Source organism: Myxine glutinosa, chromosome 9 (assembly GCF_964187855.1).
Source record: "Myxine glutinosa chromosome 9, kmMyxGlut1.1, whole genome shotgun sequence".
NCBI classification, from domain to species: Eukaryota; Metazoa; Chordata; class Myxini; order Myxiniformes; family Myxinidae; genus Myxine; species Myxine glutinosa.
Window position 1 is genome coordinate 110,245,598 of NC_136269.1, and position 19,733 is coordinate 110,265,330.

General features: G+C 42.9%; 1 protein-coding gene across 3 annotated transcripts in view; it reads right to left on the reverse strand.

Annotated features, from left to right (window-relative positions):
- The window catches only part of DLG2 (discs large MAGUK scaffold protein 2), a 467,276-nt gene that overhangs the window by 337,444 nt on the left and 110,099 nt on the right, over positions 1-19,733 (reverse strand). For all 3 annotated transcript variants that reach the window (XR_013624585.1, XM_078784648.1, XM_078784647.1), the window contains exons 7-10: positions 18,997-19,166; positions 17,405-17,541; positions 12,173-12,317; positions 7,019-7,169 (exon numbers count right to left, since the gene is read on the reverse strand). Coding sequence is in view for 2 of the 3 variants with exons in the window: in XM_078784648.1 (XP_078640774.1) it covers positions 7,019-7,169; positions 12,173-12,317; positions 17,405-17,541; positions 18,997-19,166 (603 nt within the window). In the remaining variant the exon portion in view is untranslated. The remainder of the gene's footprint in view (positions 1-7,018; positions 7,170-12,172; positions 12,318-17,404; positions 17,542-18,996; positions 19,167-19,733) is intronic.

Here is a 19,733-nt window from a genome sequence, read left to right on the forward strand (position 1 = left end):
ACAGAATCAGTGTTAAACTTTTACTGCCGCGAATGAAATGTTATTACATGGAAAGACAAATGTTTCAAGGTATGGTAACGATCAACAGTCCATAAGAACAGTGCACCTGGCATATGCAAATGAGCCACAACACAAGAGGGGGTTCACAAGCAAGTTCACACAGTCAGTAGCGAGTGTATCCACCTTGTGCATTGATGCAGGCCTGGCACCTTCGCCTCATTGAGGCCACTAAACGTCGATGAAAGTCCTTGGGAAGATCATTCCATATCCGAGGAAGGATTTGGTGGAGTTCCTGCAGCGTTTTTGGAGGATTCGGATGACGTCATAAACGTCGCTCCATTTCATCCCAGACGTGTTCAATGGGTGACAAATCAGGGGATCTTGCAGGCCAGGGTAACACATTAACATTGTTCTGATTAAGATACTGCTGTACAACTCGAGCAACGTGTGGTCTGGCATTATCGTGTTGAAACGTCACTCTAGGGCCGTTCTGTTGCAAAAACGGTAAAGCGGCCATTTGCAAAATCTCGTCTCGGTACCTCACAGCATTCAAGTTCCCCTCAATCAGAATCATTGGCGTTCTTGCTGCAGCTGTTATCCCACCCCAGATCATAACGCCCCCACCTCCAAAACGATCCCCTTCCAGAACACATGGCCTGATGTAACGTTCACCTGTGCACCTGTAGACACGTGTCCTACCGTCAGCTCGGTGAAGCTGTGCCAAATGGTGTTTCTATGGACGTTGAATCGACGAGCAACATCACGCTGCGAGGTACCAGACTGAAGCATACCTATAGCTCTCCATCTGTCATTTTCCCCGAGGTGTGGCATGTCGAACTTATTCCAAAACGATGAATAGAGGTGTTTTTCTGACTTCTGCACTTCTTAAGACTGCATTGAGTGGAAATGATAAGCGTCTGGTTGTCTGGCCTTTTAAAGTGAACATTGCTGGCCATTTTTCTCGAATATGTCATGCTTCTTGCAAATTTCATGCAATTCGAACAACAACTGCTTGGTTGCGTTTCTTCGACCATTTTAACACACTCTTTCTCTGGTTCAAATCCAAAAATTCATTCACAAGATTACCAATGAAAAAATTCCATGTCACAATAACTTTTGCCTCTGAGTATAGATATAGTGTTCAAATCATTGTTTTTTTACCATTTACAAAATCCCAAGGATCGCTCCAATCCAAGCCAAAACTGGCAGTGGAATATGCAGGAGGTGAAAGGTGGGAAAACATTTCATAGTTAAAAAGGTTCACTCTACAAATAATTCCGACACGGGGATCTTGAGCCAACAATACTCAGCGTGTGGTGCACGACAACATACAAATGGGGAAGGTAAAATGCAAACACCCCAACTTATGTACAAGACAAATAAATAAAGCCCAACCTCAACTATGGTGCCAAATACCGGACTCTCGCAACTAAGGGGGAAATATTAGGTGAGGACATGTGGCAGCAGCTGCTCTCTGGTCCTACAGGACGATTATGGTCATGCAGGCTTGCATGGAGCAGGACAAAGTGCTTGGCAGGATAGAATAGGAAGATGAGGAGGTCACATGCTAACTGATCCCTGGCGCGGTCCTTCTGTTTCGGCCACAAAAGTGGAGAGAAGCCCCATTGGCCACTCCACATAATGTGGCAGCACTGCACCACAGCGTTTGGACCACCAATGTCTGGGACCCCACCTCTCCCTTCCCCACAGTATACAAGGCTGCCTACCCAATGGTCCTTTATGAGCCTACAGCAGAACTGCAGCTGACAGGATGGTCTATATTTTTTAAATAAATACCTGTATAGTATAATGCCGTACTCCAGAAGTACGCACACTGGCCTCCAAGCGACAGCTTGAGTTTAAATCCTGACCCACCTATAAACTGTCATCTTGGTGTTTCACAGGCAAGGTGATTCATCAATATGTGTGCCATCCCTTGAATGGACGTTAAACTGGGTGTCCCTTCTGCAAGCATTTGTTGATAGACGTTAAAGTTCCCATGGTGTCCTTCACGAAGAGTAGGTGAACTATCGCTGGCAACATGGCCAAATTCCAAAATTCTGCCCAAACCAGCAGAGGGCATCGCATCAACACAACAGCCACACCCACAGTTAATGATGCTGCCCTGCCGCCTTGTGCTGCATATGAACAAAGAAGACAAGAAATATGTCATGCACAGCACGATACTTGCGAAATCCCTAAAATAAGTTGTTGGCCTATGATGACTTCAAATCAAAAATAATTGGTGGTTCAATTCAGTGACCTGGTATGCAAATCCTCTTAAAATATCAAGTCAATCAGATAAAAATTGAGGATTATAGAAATTCGGCCAATGTTGACCTTTTGGCCTATGTTGGCCGAAAATATAATTGGAGGTTGAATTCAGTGACCACATATGCAAATCCTCTTCAAATTTCAAGTCAATCGGATGAAAATTGAGGATTTTAGAACTTTGACAAAGTTGGTGACCTTTGGCCTATGTTGACCTAATGACCTTTTGACCCAAAAAACAATAGGCTTCTTGCTTACGACCAACTCTACCATTTGGTGACGTTTCGTGAAGATCGGTTGAAAATAGTGACGTGCAAGCGACTGAGACAGACAGACAGAATAACGCACAAGACCAACCAATATACTTAAGAAATCTTCGATTTTTGCAAGTAATGAAGCAGAACTGCCACACCTGCTTGTGGAACTTTGTAAGCGTCCATTGAGTCACATAAATTGCTTTTAAAACGCGATTTCCGCCTTTTTGTGACCATGTCCTCCTCTGCAGTCCTTTGACTGTTGCAGCAGGTTTTGCACAACACAACCTTACTCATTACTGCTTTGGGGTTTACACTCACTTCTCATTTTTACAATATGACTTACCTCTGACAAATCTAATATCAGGGTAAATCTAACCTACTCAAACATATGGAGCATGCTAGAGTCGAAACACAATCTACCTATGGAACCCCTCCCCCACCCCCATGCACATGTGTTCATTTTTATAGCGTAGAGAGTATTATCAGGTTTATTTTCAGCTCACCTGGACTTTAGTCCAATGAGCTCATGCGAATGAACAGGATCCGTGCGTCAGTGAGTGAGTGAGTCTGTAAACACTTCCATCATTATCACTTAAACCAAAAACACGATTTTGATGAAACTTAGCCACAAGCTTCATACCTGATGCCCAACGAAGGTGTATTGACCACATTAAAATCTGCGCTCATTAAGGGGGTCTGTGAGGGGTTTTTGACCCCCCCCCCCCCCCCCCCAAAATAGGTATTTGCTCTCTTCTCCGAAACACCACACATTTCAATGAAACTTGACCACAACCTTCATGACCTGTGATGTACCAAAGTTTGTTTTCGGCATAAAATATCAAGGTCTAGGGGGGTTTGAGTGTGAGCTTCTGGACCCACGTTCCTATTTTTATTTCTGTGCTATTCCAGCTAAATGATCAAGTGATTGGCCTGTTTGACATTCCCATCGGATCACCTCCTTTACAATGCTGGGATCCCAGCTTGATATCCCATAAATTATCTTGATTTGTCCAGTTTCTCCTCTGTGCTCGTCTTGCAAGTGATATATGTACAATCGCCTTCATGAGGAAATTAATGTATAATTCGAGTACAAAGATGACTGTTAAAAAATTATGAAAAGGAATTCCCATGGGAAACCTGGCTAATGGAGAAATAATAAACTGGGTGTATGAAAACTTGGATATTTACCCTGCGCTCGCGAAGCGAAAGGGCGGGGTTAAGCATTCAGTTACACACGTGTGCCGTACGTGTCTGCATTTAAAAAAAATCATTTTCTCGGCAACCGTTGGTCCGATTGACTTGAAATGTTCACCATAGGAGGGCCTCCTCCTGTGGCATATTTTAAAGATTATTATGACGTCATAGGTCACGTGGTAAGGCGCCATCTTGGAAAAACTTTGCACCTCCATCTCTGAAACCACTCCATGGAAAAAATTGAGACCTGGCTCATTTTCAACTACTCCCCAAGGGGAATAAGATATGTTAATGATGATGTCATCGGTGCCTTCGTTATGACGTCATAATTCGACAAATACAACACATATATCCGATCATTATTAAAAAAAAAATTCAGCAACTGTTGGTCTGATGGACACGAAATTTTCACCATAGGAGTGCCTCCTCCTTTAGAATGTTTTAATGATAATCATGACGTCATAGGTCATGTGGGACAGGCGCCATCTTGGAAAAACCGAAAAATGTTGCACCCCTATATCTCCAAAACCGATGCATGGAAAAAATTTAAACATGGCTTAGTGTAAATAACTCCATATGGGGAATAGGTGTTAATGATGACGTCATTGGTGTCAAAATCATGACGTCATAATTCGACAGGGACAACACTTATGAACGCAAAATTGCCAAAGTCTGATCAGTTTGAAATGTATTGATCGTGATCTATGCAACAATTATATTAGAGAATATAAATTGATGATGTCATCGCCCACGTGGTCTGGCAGCCATATTGGATCAAAGAAAAACAATGTTCAAAAACAGAAGAGTTGTCTCGCAACAAGTTGGCTGCGCAGGGTAAGTATGCTATGAATACCATCTAGTTGTTAAAAGAGAGAGGTCAAAAAGGACATTCCACCGTAATACAAATCTGGGAGAAAAATGTGAATGAAACAAACCAGCCAAGGTTCAATAAGGTCAATAGTATAAATTAATTAAACAAAAGGAAATAAGAACAAAATGAGCAAGTTATGAGAAACAGATAAATCAAACTGATGAGCATGTTAAAGAATGAAACAAGAGAAAACAGGGTATAATTGAAGCATTTCACATGGTAGTTAGAAATACAAAAAGGTAGATGGTCCATCACTAATTGCTGAGTGATGTCTCCATTCGGAAACTCCATTCCAATTGCAGATGATGCCGATTAAGAGCAGGTAATGGAAATAATGAAATGGCAAACAATAATGGGATATACAAAATTCCCAAATGTATTGCACAGAGAGGGCACAAACTCCCTTTGCTTGAAGAACAATTTTCTCTAACCCATTCTTTTGTTCTATTTTGCAAGTAGGGCTTCAATATGACAGATACCAGTGGATTTAAGATCGAAGAAAGATTTATTGAGGTGTGGGTTTCCTGATCGTGAGAGAGATCAGGTTATGAAGATATAAGACTATGAGGGCGTGATTTTCGCAAAGGTTGAGGAAGCCTGCTCCCTCACGTGAAGATTTACGGACTTCTCAATGAGGAATGCTCTTGAGACAAAGCTTTCTGGAAGCATTGTTGAAGAATCCTGTTCAAGGTCACTACAGCAATCAATGTGAAAACATTCTTCAGAATTAGGCATTCCCTATTCAACATTGAGGAGAATAATGAAAAAGGATGTTGAGCTGAAGGTTTTTAAGCCTGGACGCATCAATGACCTCAGCGATGGGGACTTGGATACACGTGAGGCTGTTTGCAGAGCACTCTTGGGGCATTTCCCCATTCATGAATCAAACCAAAACGTTGGAAGGCAACATGCAGATGTTCAGTAACTTCACTGCAAAACGACTTTGTAGCCACCCTGTAGACAAGATGGCCGGTGTTACATCCCGCAATGTGGAAAACGTGCTCCGAGAAGCGGCGACCCCACTGGCACCGCAAATGAGAAGACGGGTTCAAACCCGTGGAGAACTGAACCGAGAACCAGATGAAACAAGCATTCTGAGTATTGCGCTGCAATACATGTCCCCTACCGGCAGTCTGTCATCCGGAAAACTGTTGGGGGCAGCCTGCACGTATTGCACTGTGTGAATTATATAATTAACAACTCACGGTCTGAGGTAACTCGGCTAAAAAGTATCCGATTTGCACCAAATAAAGTTCATGAATGGTTGCACAGACCCCTACTTCTCACTAAAAGGGGAAAAAGAATGTAAATCGGAGTTAAAATAAGCCCGCAAGGTCGCTCCGTGAAGCAGCCTGCACGTGTTGAACTGTGTGAATTATATAATTACCAACTCACGGTCTGAGGTAACTCGGCTAAAAAGTATCCGATTTGCACCAAATAAAGTTCATGGATGGTTGCACAGACCCCTACTTCTCACTAAAAGGGTAAAAGGAATGTAAATCAGAGTTAAAATAAGCCCGCAAGGTGTTCTGCACGTGTTGAACGTGTCTGCACGTGTCCGTGAAGCAGCCTGCACGTGTTGAACTGTGTGAATTATATAATTACCAACTCACGGTCTGAGGTAACTCGGCTAAAAATTATCCGATTTGCACCAAATAAAGTTCATGAATGGTTGTACAGACCCCTACTTCTCACTAAAAGTGGAAACAGAATGTAAATTGGAGTTAAAACAAGGAATATTAACAGCTTTGACTTACCGCACTCCAAATTATAGTCCGGGAAACGGTTGGGGAAATTACCAAAGTTTAAAGTGCCATAACTTTGTCAAAAATGATCGAAACGTCATGAAGTTCGAACTTGATCTGTAACTTATCATGAGGAAACTATGTTCCAAGTTAGAAATCATTAGCATTAAGAGTTTAGAAAAAAAGTCCGGAAAACTGTTCTTTGTGTGACGGACTGACAGACTGACAGACGAAGGGATGGTGTGCAAACCTATAGTCCCCTCCGGTGTACACCGGTAGGGGACTAAAATTTACCAAAGTTCAAAGTGCCATAACTTTGTCAAAAATGATCGAAACGTCGTGACGTTCGAACTTGATCTGTAACTTATCATGAGGAAACTATGTTCCAAGTTTGAAATCATTAGCATTAAGCGTTTACAAAAAAAGTCCGGAAAGCTGTTCTTTGCGTGACGGACTGACAGACTGACAGAGGGACGGAGTGCAAACCTATAGTCCCCTCCGGTGTACACCGGTAGGGGACTAATAAGACATGATAGCTCAATGGCAAACAAGCGATAACAACTGAACTACTTCCGGTGAAGGTTCACAAGCTCAGGAAAAACGAAAAGCCAAACTAGGTAAATTTTAAAAATAATAGGAATGATGAAAAGATTCCGACAAGGGTTAAAGAAAAATGTTACCTGCTATAATCATCATCCATGAGCGGGTGTTTTGACATAGATATGGGCGAGTAGCGTGCAGGTGACGACGGTGACATGGGGCTCTTGTAATCCGGGCTGCCCAAGAAACCAGGTGTTGTTCCAACGTGGTTATCCATAGATTGGGAGTATGCTGCCATAACACACACACACACACACACACACACACACACGCACGCGCTTCCTTTAAATATGCTTGCGTTACTGTGCACGACACTGAACAACAGGGCTTTACAGAATATACCGGAATTTAACTGAAATTAAAGCTTAGCCACATTTTCAAAATTTTGCGCACTTTATATATATATATATATATATTTGTATGCAAGATCGAGGCTCATGTAAGAGCTAACATGAATCACAAAAAGACAAACCGACACAGAAAACATAAGATAAAGGGAGCGGGAGGCAATATGGGAAGAGAGGGGGAAGCACACAAGTTCAACATTTGAGAGCAGGGACATCGGGAGGTCTGTGGGAGGGAGAGGGCTTGGGGGGAGGAGGCATGGGAAGGAGGGTGGGGGGTGAGAGAAGTATAAAACACATGGACACTGCTAGGGCTTCCAGGAAAGATGTCAGAATTTCAAAAAAGTGGATCTGGGGTGAATTAACGGGGGTAGAAAAGATCAAGGTTTTGGATGGGGGAAGACAAGAGATGGTGGTGAACAATTTTTAGATAATATTTTATGAGCACAATGTCAATAAACTTCTCAAATGCCACAGGTTACACAAGAACAAGTAGATTTTGCTTCAATATTTTTAATCACTTATTATATTGCCATTTGGAAAGTGCTTTTTTCCGCACGATTTCCTGTAGTCCTTGCAGGATACTTTATAGTGCCGTCGAAAGGTAATAATAAAATTATCACTTATTGGTCTCACTATCTGCCAGCCGCAGTCACGTGATTACAGCCTCCATTTCTCCCCCGAGAGAAGGTTATGAGAACACGTGACTTGAGTTTCGGTCCCATGCTGAAAGCCACTCGGGGGTTGTAACTTCAGACCCGAGCCTTGCCCATGTGCGAGACTAAAGAAATTGGTTGTGACTACTTTTTTTATGAATGGTGTGAGGAAAGATACTAACCCATCCATTGCGTCACTTTCCTGCAAACCCAAATATTTGATATCTTTCTTCACCTTTTCAATTCATGTCTTTTCAGGACGTCCTCTCGGATTTCTTTCTTCCACCATGAGCTTTGTTGCTTTCTTCACAGCTTCACCTTCTGACCTCCATTGGACACGAGTTCTTATTCTTCCTAAGTTCTTATTCAATATTTAAGATTTTAATCTCTTCCTGATCTCTGAGCTCGGTATTCTTTCCCTCAAGATAATCCATTTATCCATCATATCATTCTCATCTCTGTACGTTCCATTATTTTTATTTCTTCGATGATCCGCAGCACCCATGTGTCGCTTCCACACATCAATACCAATCTCAAACAGGCTTATAAACTCCAACTCTTTAAGATAGTTGAATGTTTATGGACTTCCTGATACCACCAAATTGTCTCTACTTATTCTAGGCTGACTTTATTTTTGGTGTAACAGCTAATTCTTCTCCTCCTGATGCCTCTATCATGTCTCCAAGATGACGGAAACATTTGACCTTTTCTAAATTGAATTCTCATCTCAGGAACATTTCTGTTTGTTCTTCATTTTCTCTTCAAATGGTTGATCCATTTTGGAGATCTCGCGAGATCTTGCGGGGGAAGTCACGGTTTTACGAAGCTGTCCCGATCTTCACGCACGCTCGAAGTTAAGTAATTGTTCACAATTGTATTTTTGCCGAAACTGTATTTATCTTACGTGTGTGTACCTATAGTGCGTCCCTTGGAAGATTATCGGTGTTAATCTTTCATACCTGTCTAGAGTGGTTGAGCATTTCGTGCCGCGATATATTGCGGCCTTGCTGTTGTTCTTTAAGCTTCCTACCTGGAGGCTTTGTTTTCTCTCAGCGGTCGATTGTGGTCCTGCTACTCTCGTTCTCTCAGTTTTTCCCAGTCTTTTCACCCCATACTTCCTTGTTTATGTTTTATACCTCTCCCACCTCCCCCCAAGCCCTCTCCTTCCCACAGTTCTTTCGATGTCCCTGCTCTCAAATGTTGTGTTTGTGTCCTTCCCCCTCTCTCCCCATCTTGTCTACCGCTCCCCTTATTTTGTGTTTTGTGTGTCGGTTTGACTTTTTGTGTGATTATTGTTAGCTCTTTCACGAGCCTCGATCTTGTATACAAAAAAAAGAAAAAAGAAAGATCCTCATCATTTACATATAAAAAATCCCGGCTTTGGTTGAAAAATGTAATGAGACTGCACCACTTGTGAAACCATCTACAACACCATCTATATTCAAATGAATGACATTTTCCACATATTGAACAAGGCCATTGGCTGCTTATTTTCCCTTCTCCATTCTTTACCACTATCCATAACCTTCATTTTATTCATTCTTCTCTTTATCTTCTCTTGATAAAGTTTCAGGTCCAAGGGTACCAATTTTCTGCCCTGCATCAGCGAACTCTCCACTCTTCAACCACCCACATCATATTGATATCCCTCCTCACAAAATGTTCCCATCTCAACCGTTGTCCACCTCTTTTCCTCCTACCTTGCTCCTTCAACCTATCCACCCTCTTTGGCATTTTCTCTTTCCACATCTTCCCATGTGACCAGCCCACTTCAGTTGACTTCTTAGCAATCTCCCCATAAAACGTATTTGCTACCCAATCTCCTCCCTCAGTTCATCCAGTCTCTTTCTATCCACCTTCTTCACTCCTATGATCTTCCTGACCCAGTTGTGCTCGCAGACCTGCAGCCTCTGTTGTTGTCTCTCTGCCAGTGCAGACTGCAGACTGTAAAGGTAGGCCAGAATTGCACAATAAACCAGAACTTTCCCTTTAAATCTCTTTGATCCCTTTCTATCTGTAATTCTGCATTACGGGCGGGCCTTCAATTGGGAGGCCCAAATGAAAAAGGCAAAATATCAGAAATTGAAGGCTTTTTTTATTTTAAACGATTTATATAAACATCTGTTAAATCATATCACACGCAAATCATCAAAATCTAAATAGTATTTGTAGAATTTCAATAAAAGCCACATCACTGTTCATATTGGTAAATATTATTCCATCATGTTTGGAAAAACTGGAAAATTGGAAAAATTGGAAAAACAATACAGCCTATTTTACTCCAGGGGGTCCCAGGATTACCCACCCAAAATTTCGTTGCGATCGGTTCAGCCGTTTTTGCGGTACCTGGGAACAGACGGACGGACGGACATTTGGTGAATTATAGTAAGATTACTGCAGATTGGTGCCATTACTCCCTCCACCCTCATCCAATACATTTACACCCACCTGAATCCTCCACCGCACCTCTGTCTCCAATCTATCATCCCAGGTCACTGTCCGCTCTTTGCTGTTTACCCCTAAAAGTAATTCTGTGGCTGTCCCGCTTCTGAAAGAATGAACCAGCTGTGGCCATCCCATTCCTTGCCACCAGCTCCACCAGCTCTCAGACCTCTCTATTCCTCACACAACCCCCCCCCCTCCCCCTCCACACCAAATTTTCCAACACATTCCTCTTCACTCGGTTCTACTATTCGCAGATGCGCACTGAATTCCTCCTCAATGTAAAGCATCACCTCCAGCTCAACCATTCCCATCATCTTCTCCAGTGCATCCCTGCTCTCGCTTCTCTGCCTCAGTACTTCCCATTTGTGGCCCATATATTGACATAACACAAACCTTTCCATTCCAACCAGGCCATAACTATCCGGCCTCCCATCCTTCCAACACAACAATTCCACCCTCTTTCACACGCAAGGCTGACTAACGAAGATGGCCAAACGCAGAGGAAGAAGGACCTATTCAGATGAACATAGGAATGACGATACCTTAGTGATGCCTCACCGATCGTCATCGTACCATCATAAGAATTGCATTTCGTTCCAGAGGCATGAGTGGCTGGTGATATAATCATCGATGGTGGGCAAGACCGCACAAGATCCAGCACTCAGTGCTTGAATTGCCGTTACGTTTAATTGCATGAGATCTAGCAATTGCCGTTGAATCGTTGAACTTTAGAACCAATTGCTTTAAAGGCCTAAATCTCAGGGACAACCCCCAACCTCTCTCTTGGTTAATTAACCTTTCTTCTCTAATGCACTTTTCCATTTTTAAAACTTGTCCTTTGCTTCTTTTTCACTTCATTAATCCAAAGTGTTATGGAATATGGCTACCCTCTGTGGGTCGTTACTGATGCTTTCAGTTAGGTGATGAAGGCCACATCTTCCCCCCTAAAGGCTGTGGAATATAGCCATCCCTCCTCCTCAATGTCATTGGAATCTCTCAATAGGTTTGTGGCCTCGCACCTTTTAATGACTCAATTCTAGTCTTGCCCCTCTTGCTATTCCACCCCCACTGCCCAATCCCTTCTGTGTGTTGCACCAAAAATTATTTTTGTTGCACTTCCCAATTTAAATGCAATGCTTACCTTCATTCTTTCACCCTCCTCTCCTTAACCCCCAAATCCCATCCCAACCCCCAAATCCCATCCCAACCCCCAAATCCCATCCCAAACCCTAAATCCCATCCCAAACCCCAAATCCCATCCCAACCCCCACTCCTTTTCTCACTTGCCTACCTTAGTCTGTTGTCTCAAGTTCTTCCCACCAGGACATAAAGATTATTGGGAACTACCATTTCCTTGTATATCTCATATCCTTCTATCAGCTTTAGATATTACACCTGCTGAGACCTGTTCCGACACCTTTCACCTGTACATTATTTTTATACTGTATTTACCTGTTTTGTGTATTAACTTTTTGCCCGCTCTTAGTCAGCACTTCCATGAGCCTCGATACCTGTATAAAATTAAGGATAGTGTTACAAAGGAAATATATCCATTTGGTGATGTGAAGAGCCCAAGTTATTGCTGCACTGACGACCTGCCTGAGCAATCTAATTTTTATTTTAATAAATTCCACTTTATACTGCTTCAGGATTCTTGGAAATAGTCAGAGCCTCTTTTCAACATTCTTTGTAGTGAAGGTGATAATACATCAGATGAAAATATGTGACAATACGCTATCATGATTGACATCTCCAAATTCAATCAAGCAAGCCTGGTGCGAGGACTTACAGCTGGCGACATCCGGTGGTCCATAAGTGTCATTCATGTAGAGAGCGGAAGGCTTGGCGACCTTGAGATAAACAATGTCGCCTGTGTTTTTAAGGGCCATGACTGCCTCCTCATGAGTTACCTCCTCCAGACTCATGTGGTTTACCTGAGAATGCAAGCAAGGGTATTTCAATAAGTTCAACAAATTAATGATAAGGCCCATTTTGATTCAGTATGCAATCACTTTTCCTTTGCACACTTCCACTTGATGCTATACAAATAAGTCACAATCCCTCACAACCAACACCTCACCAACAGAGACTGCTCTGCAAAGCATTACTATGGAATACAAGGCTGCAGGTTTCTTCTTTTCTTTTTTTTGTATGCAAGATCGTGTAAGAGCTAACATCAATCACAAAAAAACAAACGGACACATAAAACATAAAATAAAGGGAGCGGGAGACAAGATGGGGAGAGAGGGGGGAACACACAAGTACAACATTTGAGAGCAGGGACATCGGGAGATCTGTGGGATGGAGAGGGCTTGGGGGGAAGAGTCGTGGGAAACGGGGTGGGGGTGGGAGAGGGATAAAAGACATGGACAGAGCTAGGACTTCCAGAAACTGGACTAGGACAGACTAGGACAGACTAGCACTAGGATTTGCTGCCATCAAGTCCATACTGCATTTTGGGGTTAGGAGGAGCATGATAAAAACAAAGGTCCCCTAAAGGTCTTCCAAAGTAATGTCTGTATAAAGCAAAACTTAAAGTCCTGATGATGCTAAAACTATTACCATAATTATGATTGTTGGAGTGAAACTTTTTTTTCTTTACAAGAGCATGGATCAACAAAGTGGCAACCATCAAAGGAATGAATGAACAGGAAAAGAGGACTGGGAGGAGGAGGAAACACTGAAACTCGCAAGTAAGATGGTTGTGTTAGGAAAGGTTAATGAGGATGATAAAAAGCATGGGTCAGAATTGGGGATGGCAGTAGATGGCGGTGCACTGCTGGCTTGAAGCTCTGGAGGGAAGAGTGAGACAAAACAGCCTCTGTAAGGTGGTTCCATAGATTGGAGAAGTGAGCAATAAATGAGTTGGGTTGCGCAGTCAGCCTGGATTGTGGAAGTTTAAACAGAACTGGAATTACTGGAAGAACACGTGCATCATGAGGTTGCTCGGGAATGGTCAGAGGACTGCGAGAGCAGAGGGAGCAATATTAGAAAATAGATGGTGCAAAACAGAGACCGCCGAATTACCTGCAATGTCAAAGCAATAGACCTTGTGTTTTGACCTCTTCATGGGAGATTCCAATCATTTTAGTAGTTTTAGATTCCACATAATCCAGGAGGGATGTGTAATGCTGGAGCATCAACCCATAGCAGAGAGCAGTAGTCCATTGAACTATGGACAAAGGCTTTGTAGACTGAGTAACTCTGATTTCCCAAGGAAAGTCTTGGATCAATGGAGAATGCCCAATTTGCAGCTGGTTTTGAAGGCCAGCTTTGCTATGTGGTCGACCCATGAAAAGTCATGGTTGATAGTGAGGGCTAGAAGTTCAAGGGACCAAACCTCTTCCAGTGACTGACCAAGGAAATTGATAGACGGGTTCATCTGACCTTCCTTCTGGAACAATATGTCAGACTATTAAAGATGCAACTAAATTAAATTATCTTCGTGTGGGCAGCAAACTATTACCAATGGACAAAATTACAAAAGGTTATTCGAAAAGGAATAAAAAGAGGAGCAAATGAAAGCGAGGTTTCTTGGCGAGTTGACATTTTCTGATCAGGCAATATTCCACATCAGTGGCAAAGTCGACCACCACAATTTCCACATTTTGTGGGCAGAAAGACCTCAGGAAGCCTGGCAGCAAAAACGAGACTCACCAAAAATCCATGTGTGTTGTGCTCTCAGGAAGTAAAGCATCACTGGTAAAAGCATCACTTAACATCACTGGTAAAGCATCTTTTTGGGAAAGCAACAGTCAATGGTGAACGTTACTTTGCAATGTTGCAGAATTTAGTTATCTCTAAACTTTGATGATTCCATCTGCCAGATAGCATCTTCCAGAAAGACGAGGCTCCGTGTCACCAATGCTTCGACGATGCAACAGTTGTTGCATGATGTCTTCCCAGACAGGTGGATCGGAAGTCATGGACCACTTGCTTGGCCACCTCATTTACCTAACCTGACCCCCATTAGACCAATATTTATGGAGCTATGATAAAGTTGTTGTTTGCTCATGAAAATCGCATTCTTTGGATGAACTTCAGGCTAGTATCAGAAATACAACTGATGAAATCACTCAGCAGCAACTGCACAAGGTTTTCAATAGATTGGAAATTTGGATTGAACAATGTATTACAAAAGATAGCAGTTATGTTGAGGGCAAAAATTTAAATTGTATTCGGTAAAAACATTGTCTCTTTTATATATACAATGCAATTGGCCTCGCATTGTACGAGATAAAACCGCTCGATTTGGTTCTTAATAATTAACGGCACGAGTCACGTGACACGCAAACCGCTCGGGCGTATCAACCCAGCGTGACTCGTGCGAGGACTAACCCCCGTCCTCGGGGCAGCGTGTGTATCGAAGGTACTTGGGTATTTGACCAGAGACACTTCTGCACGCTCGCTAAGGGGTTGGCGGCTGGAATTGCTTAGCAATCCGCCCCCCCCCACCCCCCACGAGTGCAAAGTGGGGAGCGGCCTCGTGGACTCGAAGCTCGAGGGGGAGAAGGGTTTAACCCCCCTTAGTACGTCAACGGGCTCGAGATCCACGCACGAGGATACTATACTAATGCTTTTATATATACAAGTACGAGGCTTGATACTTTTATATATACTAATGCTTTTATATATATATATATATATATATATATATATATATATATATATATATATATATATATATATATATATATATATATATATATATATATATATATATATATTGTTACGCTTGGGGGGAGAGGGGGGTGGGGATAGGCAATGAAATACCTTAGTCCAGGTAGGATTGTGTAGATTACCATGCTCCGGATGTCGTGTAGCCACTTCCTGCAACTAAATCGGGCCGGATGTTCGGAGTAAATGTGACGTGTAGCCATACGGAGGGTGGCTCTTGTGTTATGTAGGTAGGGTTTAAAGGTAAATCCCCTGCATGTGAGTGCCTCTGTGATTTTTCCCTTGTTCCTTATGACATTAGACTACACTCACTACCAGCCAAGCGATCGGCATGTAGTTATAAACATTAAATAAAGCCACTGGATTCAGACATTGAACACTGCCAATGACACACCAGCCGAGTCATCGCAGTACCAAGCAAGCACCGCTGTGGGGCCCCGCCCTGAGAGGTGATGATTGGTCAGGGTGATGGACTGCTGCGATGGACTCTTTGATTGGAGTGCACGCGGACGTCATCAGATGACGTACGAGACCGGGGAACAAAAAGGCGAAGCGGCCGCCATTTTGTCCTCTCTGGCGCTGGGTTCTTGTTGCATGCAGTCGCAGTTTCTGCTCGCTCTTGGCGGTGGCATTTGTGTGCTCGTTCTGTTCCTGGCTGCATGGAGGAGCGGACACATTCTTTCCCTGATTAGTTGGTGCTGGCTTCGTGATAGCTGTGTGCACTTGAGAGACCTCAGTGCTTTGTGGAGCGTGGGTCGAGGACGGAAAGAGAACCTACTCGCTTCGTGCTCGGCGGCTGGCAGTGAACGGACCGCGCCAAGGTGTGCGTTTTCTCGCGCACGGACCCGAGGACCCGTTTGAGGGCCCACAGAGGTTGAGGACCTCTCAAAGCGGAGTACACACAAACACATTTATTTTTCATTTATTAAATCCCTTGTGCTGTTTTACGAGTCCGTCTGGGGCGCCCCAATTTAGGAATAGTTTTACTGTGCATTTCTGTTCCTTGGAATTTATTTTATTAAACCCTTTATTTATTGCATTTTTATTCCATGCCTGTCTTGTTTAATCGTTCGTGGTTTGAGGACGCTCCAGTGGAATCCGTGCAGGTAAGAACCTTGCTACCCTCTGCTCCCGCGCATGTGAAGAAGAGCCGCCATTGTTTGAGTGAACGCCTCGGAGTTAAGGCTCGGAGGATCTTAATCCCCCAGTGAACGCGAACGGAAATATATATATTTTTCTTCTTAATCTTTCTTCCGTTGAACTTGGGGCCGACTCAGAATAAGACCTTTGTTGGTCGAAAGCTTGTCGAATTAAAGATCGAAGCCCTGAAGCTACGTCCGCGTCTTATTCAATCTCCCGATTATTTATTCAATGCAAATGAGACGCCCTGCTCGTACTGTGGAGTTTCTACTATTTCTCACAGATATATATATCTGTTCTACCTCCATAGTATCTGTTCTACCTACATATAGAGTCCCTCTGTCCTACCTACATAGCACAGAGGGACTATATATATATATATATATATATATATATATATATATATATATATATATATATATATATATATATATATATATATATATATATATATATATATATATATATATATATATACGTCCTTAGTCATATATATATACCGTATGTCACTTACCATGGAGTCATATATATATATATATATATACTATATATATAATATTCTCCGTAGGTGATTCAAGCTGTGAGTCTGTCCGGGGGTGTGGCTATACCCGGTCTGGGTGGGGCTTCAAAAACAAATATCTACCATGTTGTTTACTCACATAGCTTTGAGGCCTCTTTTGTGTGAGACCAAAAATAGGGGAGAGGAGTGGGAAGGAGTTGGAAAGGAATGAGGAGCGAGGAGTAAAGCAACCCCCACCACCCTCCTCCGTGTGTTACTCACTCTCCCCCATGTGTGACCCACCTCCCCCACCCCGTGTGTGACCCGACCCCCCCCCCCCCCCCGTGTGTAACCTACCCCCCCCCCCCCCCTGTGTGTGTGACTGACCCACCCCCACCCTCCGTGTGTGACCCACCCCCACGTGTGACCCCCCCCCCCCCCCCCCCACCCTGTATAACCCACCCCCACGTGTGACCCACCCCCCGCGTGTGACAGTGCAGCGAGCAAACAAACAATGGTGCATGCACAAAGTATTAAAATGCAAAGCCAAGAACAGTTATGAACTGCAATCTCAGGTTTGACACTGAAATCATTCAATCCTTCAAATCTATGATCTACATTATTTTATCTCAAAATCCCCTTCAATTAATCTAAGTCAGTGTAAAGTTTAATAACAACAGAATATGAGGGAACTGTTTTACGTACAGCCAAAAGACGGTCTCCGACTTGCAGTCGCATGTCCTTCTGCGCCGCACCACCATCGATGATCTTGGTAATGAAAATGCTGTTGTCCCCTGGGATGTGCTGGTTGCCTACACCGCCAGCAATGCTGAAGCCTAGGCCTGTGCCAAGAGAAGGAAAAACAAAATCACGTATCGTCACAAATAATTTTTTCTGCCCTTTCCACGTGCACAAAATTTGCCACATGATTGATTGCATCGATGATAATAGTAAAAGAAAGTGTGTGTGTGTGTGTGTGTGTGTGTGTGTGTGTGTGTGTGTGTGTGTGTGTGTGTGTGTGTATGTGTATGTGTGTGTGTGTGTGTGTGTGTCTCTATAACTCCAAAACTATGAAACCTACCGTCCCCAAACTTTGCATGTATACTAAAGGAACTCCAGTGGAGTGCATGGATGAAACCGGGTGTTTGGGTAAATTTAAACAACCCTTATGAAGATAATTAATGGCATGCCTTCATGAAATGCCTATGTGTTTGAACCTGGGGAGTAACTGCTGAAATAGATCTATCCAGGTTCTTACTGACATCTTTGTTCCTTTCACACTTCTTTCTAATTTTGCACATTTCTCTTTATTCATTCTGATTCTTGCTTTTTTGTTTCCTTTATCTCCTTTACTCTCTATTTCTCTCTTTCTTTATCTATCTGTCGAAGGAGAAGTGAATAATTGCAGAAAATTTTCTTTTGGCTGCACTGGATGGATTTGAGGGTTGTGGAGTGGCGGCTGAAACCCGAATCATATCCAGGTTCCACCTGATGACTTCATCTTTGCTCTTTGTTTATTCTGGTTCCTTATAATGACTCCAATGCGGTATTTGGTCTTCTCTTTGATTGTCCTTGGTGGATATTCACCTCACATGGATATTTTGATTCGGCCAATTCAATAGGCCTTGCCTTGGAAGCACGATCTACTCTCACGGACTAATTAAAGTGTATAATTGAAATATTCGAAATATGTGTTCGGATTTGAGGATCGGATCTCATGGACTAAATAAGTGTCGAAATCTGGAGTTAAATCTGAAATTGTTAAGAAATCACAGATTATTATAACTAAGCGTATAAGCGTATTTATTTAAGGAAGGATATGCTCCCACCTTCTCCATATTTACACAAGAACATGTGAATTTGCCAAAGCATTAAACTTAACTTTTTCTACTGTTCCGATAATTATATTGAGTGAAGAAAAGATTAAGGAATGTGCCAAAATTGTAACTTCAATGAGTGCAACAAAATAAATTTTCGAGCAAGCGAAAGCTCCCACAGCACGAGCAATGGGTGAGCATTGGGCGTGGCGACAGTGGCTTGGTTTTCCGAGGGCAAATCCATGGAGTTTGGAAGGCAAAATAAATTAGAGGATTGGAATGAGTAAAGCGAACGAGTAGTTCAAGAGAGGATTGAAAAATGTTTTCAGTGCTCACAAATTAATGCATTCCTGGTCAGTGTTGAATGACTTTGAAAACTCACAATATTATACTGAAACAACAACATGTGAGAAAGGGTTATATTCAACAGTAGCCCATAGTCACAACTTTCCCAAATTCCCAAGTTCCTTGAATGAATACCTTTGGGTCCTTTTACTAGCTTTATCTCTTCGACAGGCTCACGGGGAAGACGACGTCTGCGGACGTGCAGGCGTACAATAGAACCTGCCTCCTTCAGTGCCTCCACGGCTCGACTGTGGCTCACATCAGCCACGTCTGCATCATTCACCCTCAAAATGCAGTCATTTACCCTGCGCAAGAAAGGGAGTAGAAGGAGGGAGAAAGGAAGGGTATGTGGCGATAAGGAGTTGGGAATAGAGCTTGGTTGCAGAGTGATATGAAATATCGTCCATGGTTAATCTAGATTCAAGCCAACGACAGTGGCAAGGTTCCCATGAGAAAAAGTACAAGATATCCAAGTTTACAAAGTATATTTGATAGTTCTAGAAAATCAGAAAGAAAGGGGGAAGTTTGTGAAACTTCACCTGTTTCTCAAGATGACTACGCAGACACACTTGTCCCAATGATGTTCAGAAATCTTTGAGATTGGTATGCAGCCATTTCTGGGCATGTGCTTTGACGTCTTCCTCATTCATAAATTTAATGTCACCCAGAAATCCTTCAATGGTCCAAAGAGATGAAAATCACAAGCGGGCGACAAGTCTCGACTGTATTGGTGGATGATTTAATACATCTCAACCCATCTCCGCTGGAGTAGTACTGGTTGCATTTGCCATGTGAGGATGAGCATCATCATGCAATACACTAATGCCATGAGATGGCATACCTGGTCATTGTAGGTGTCTTGCTTACCCTGA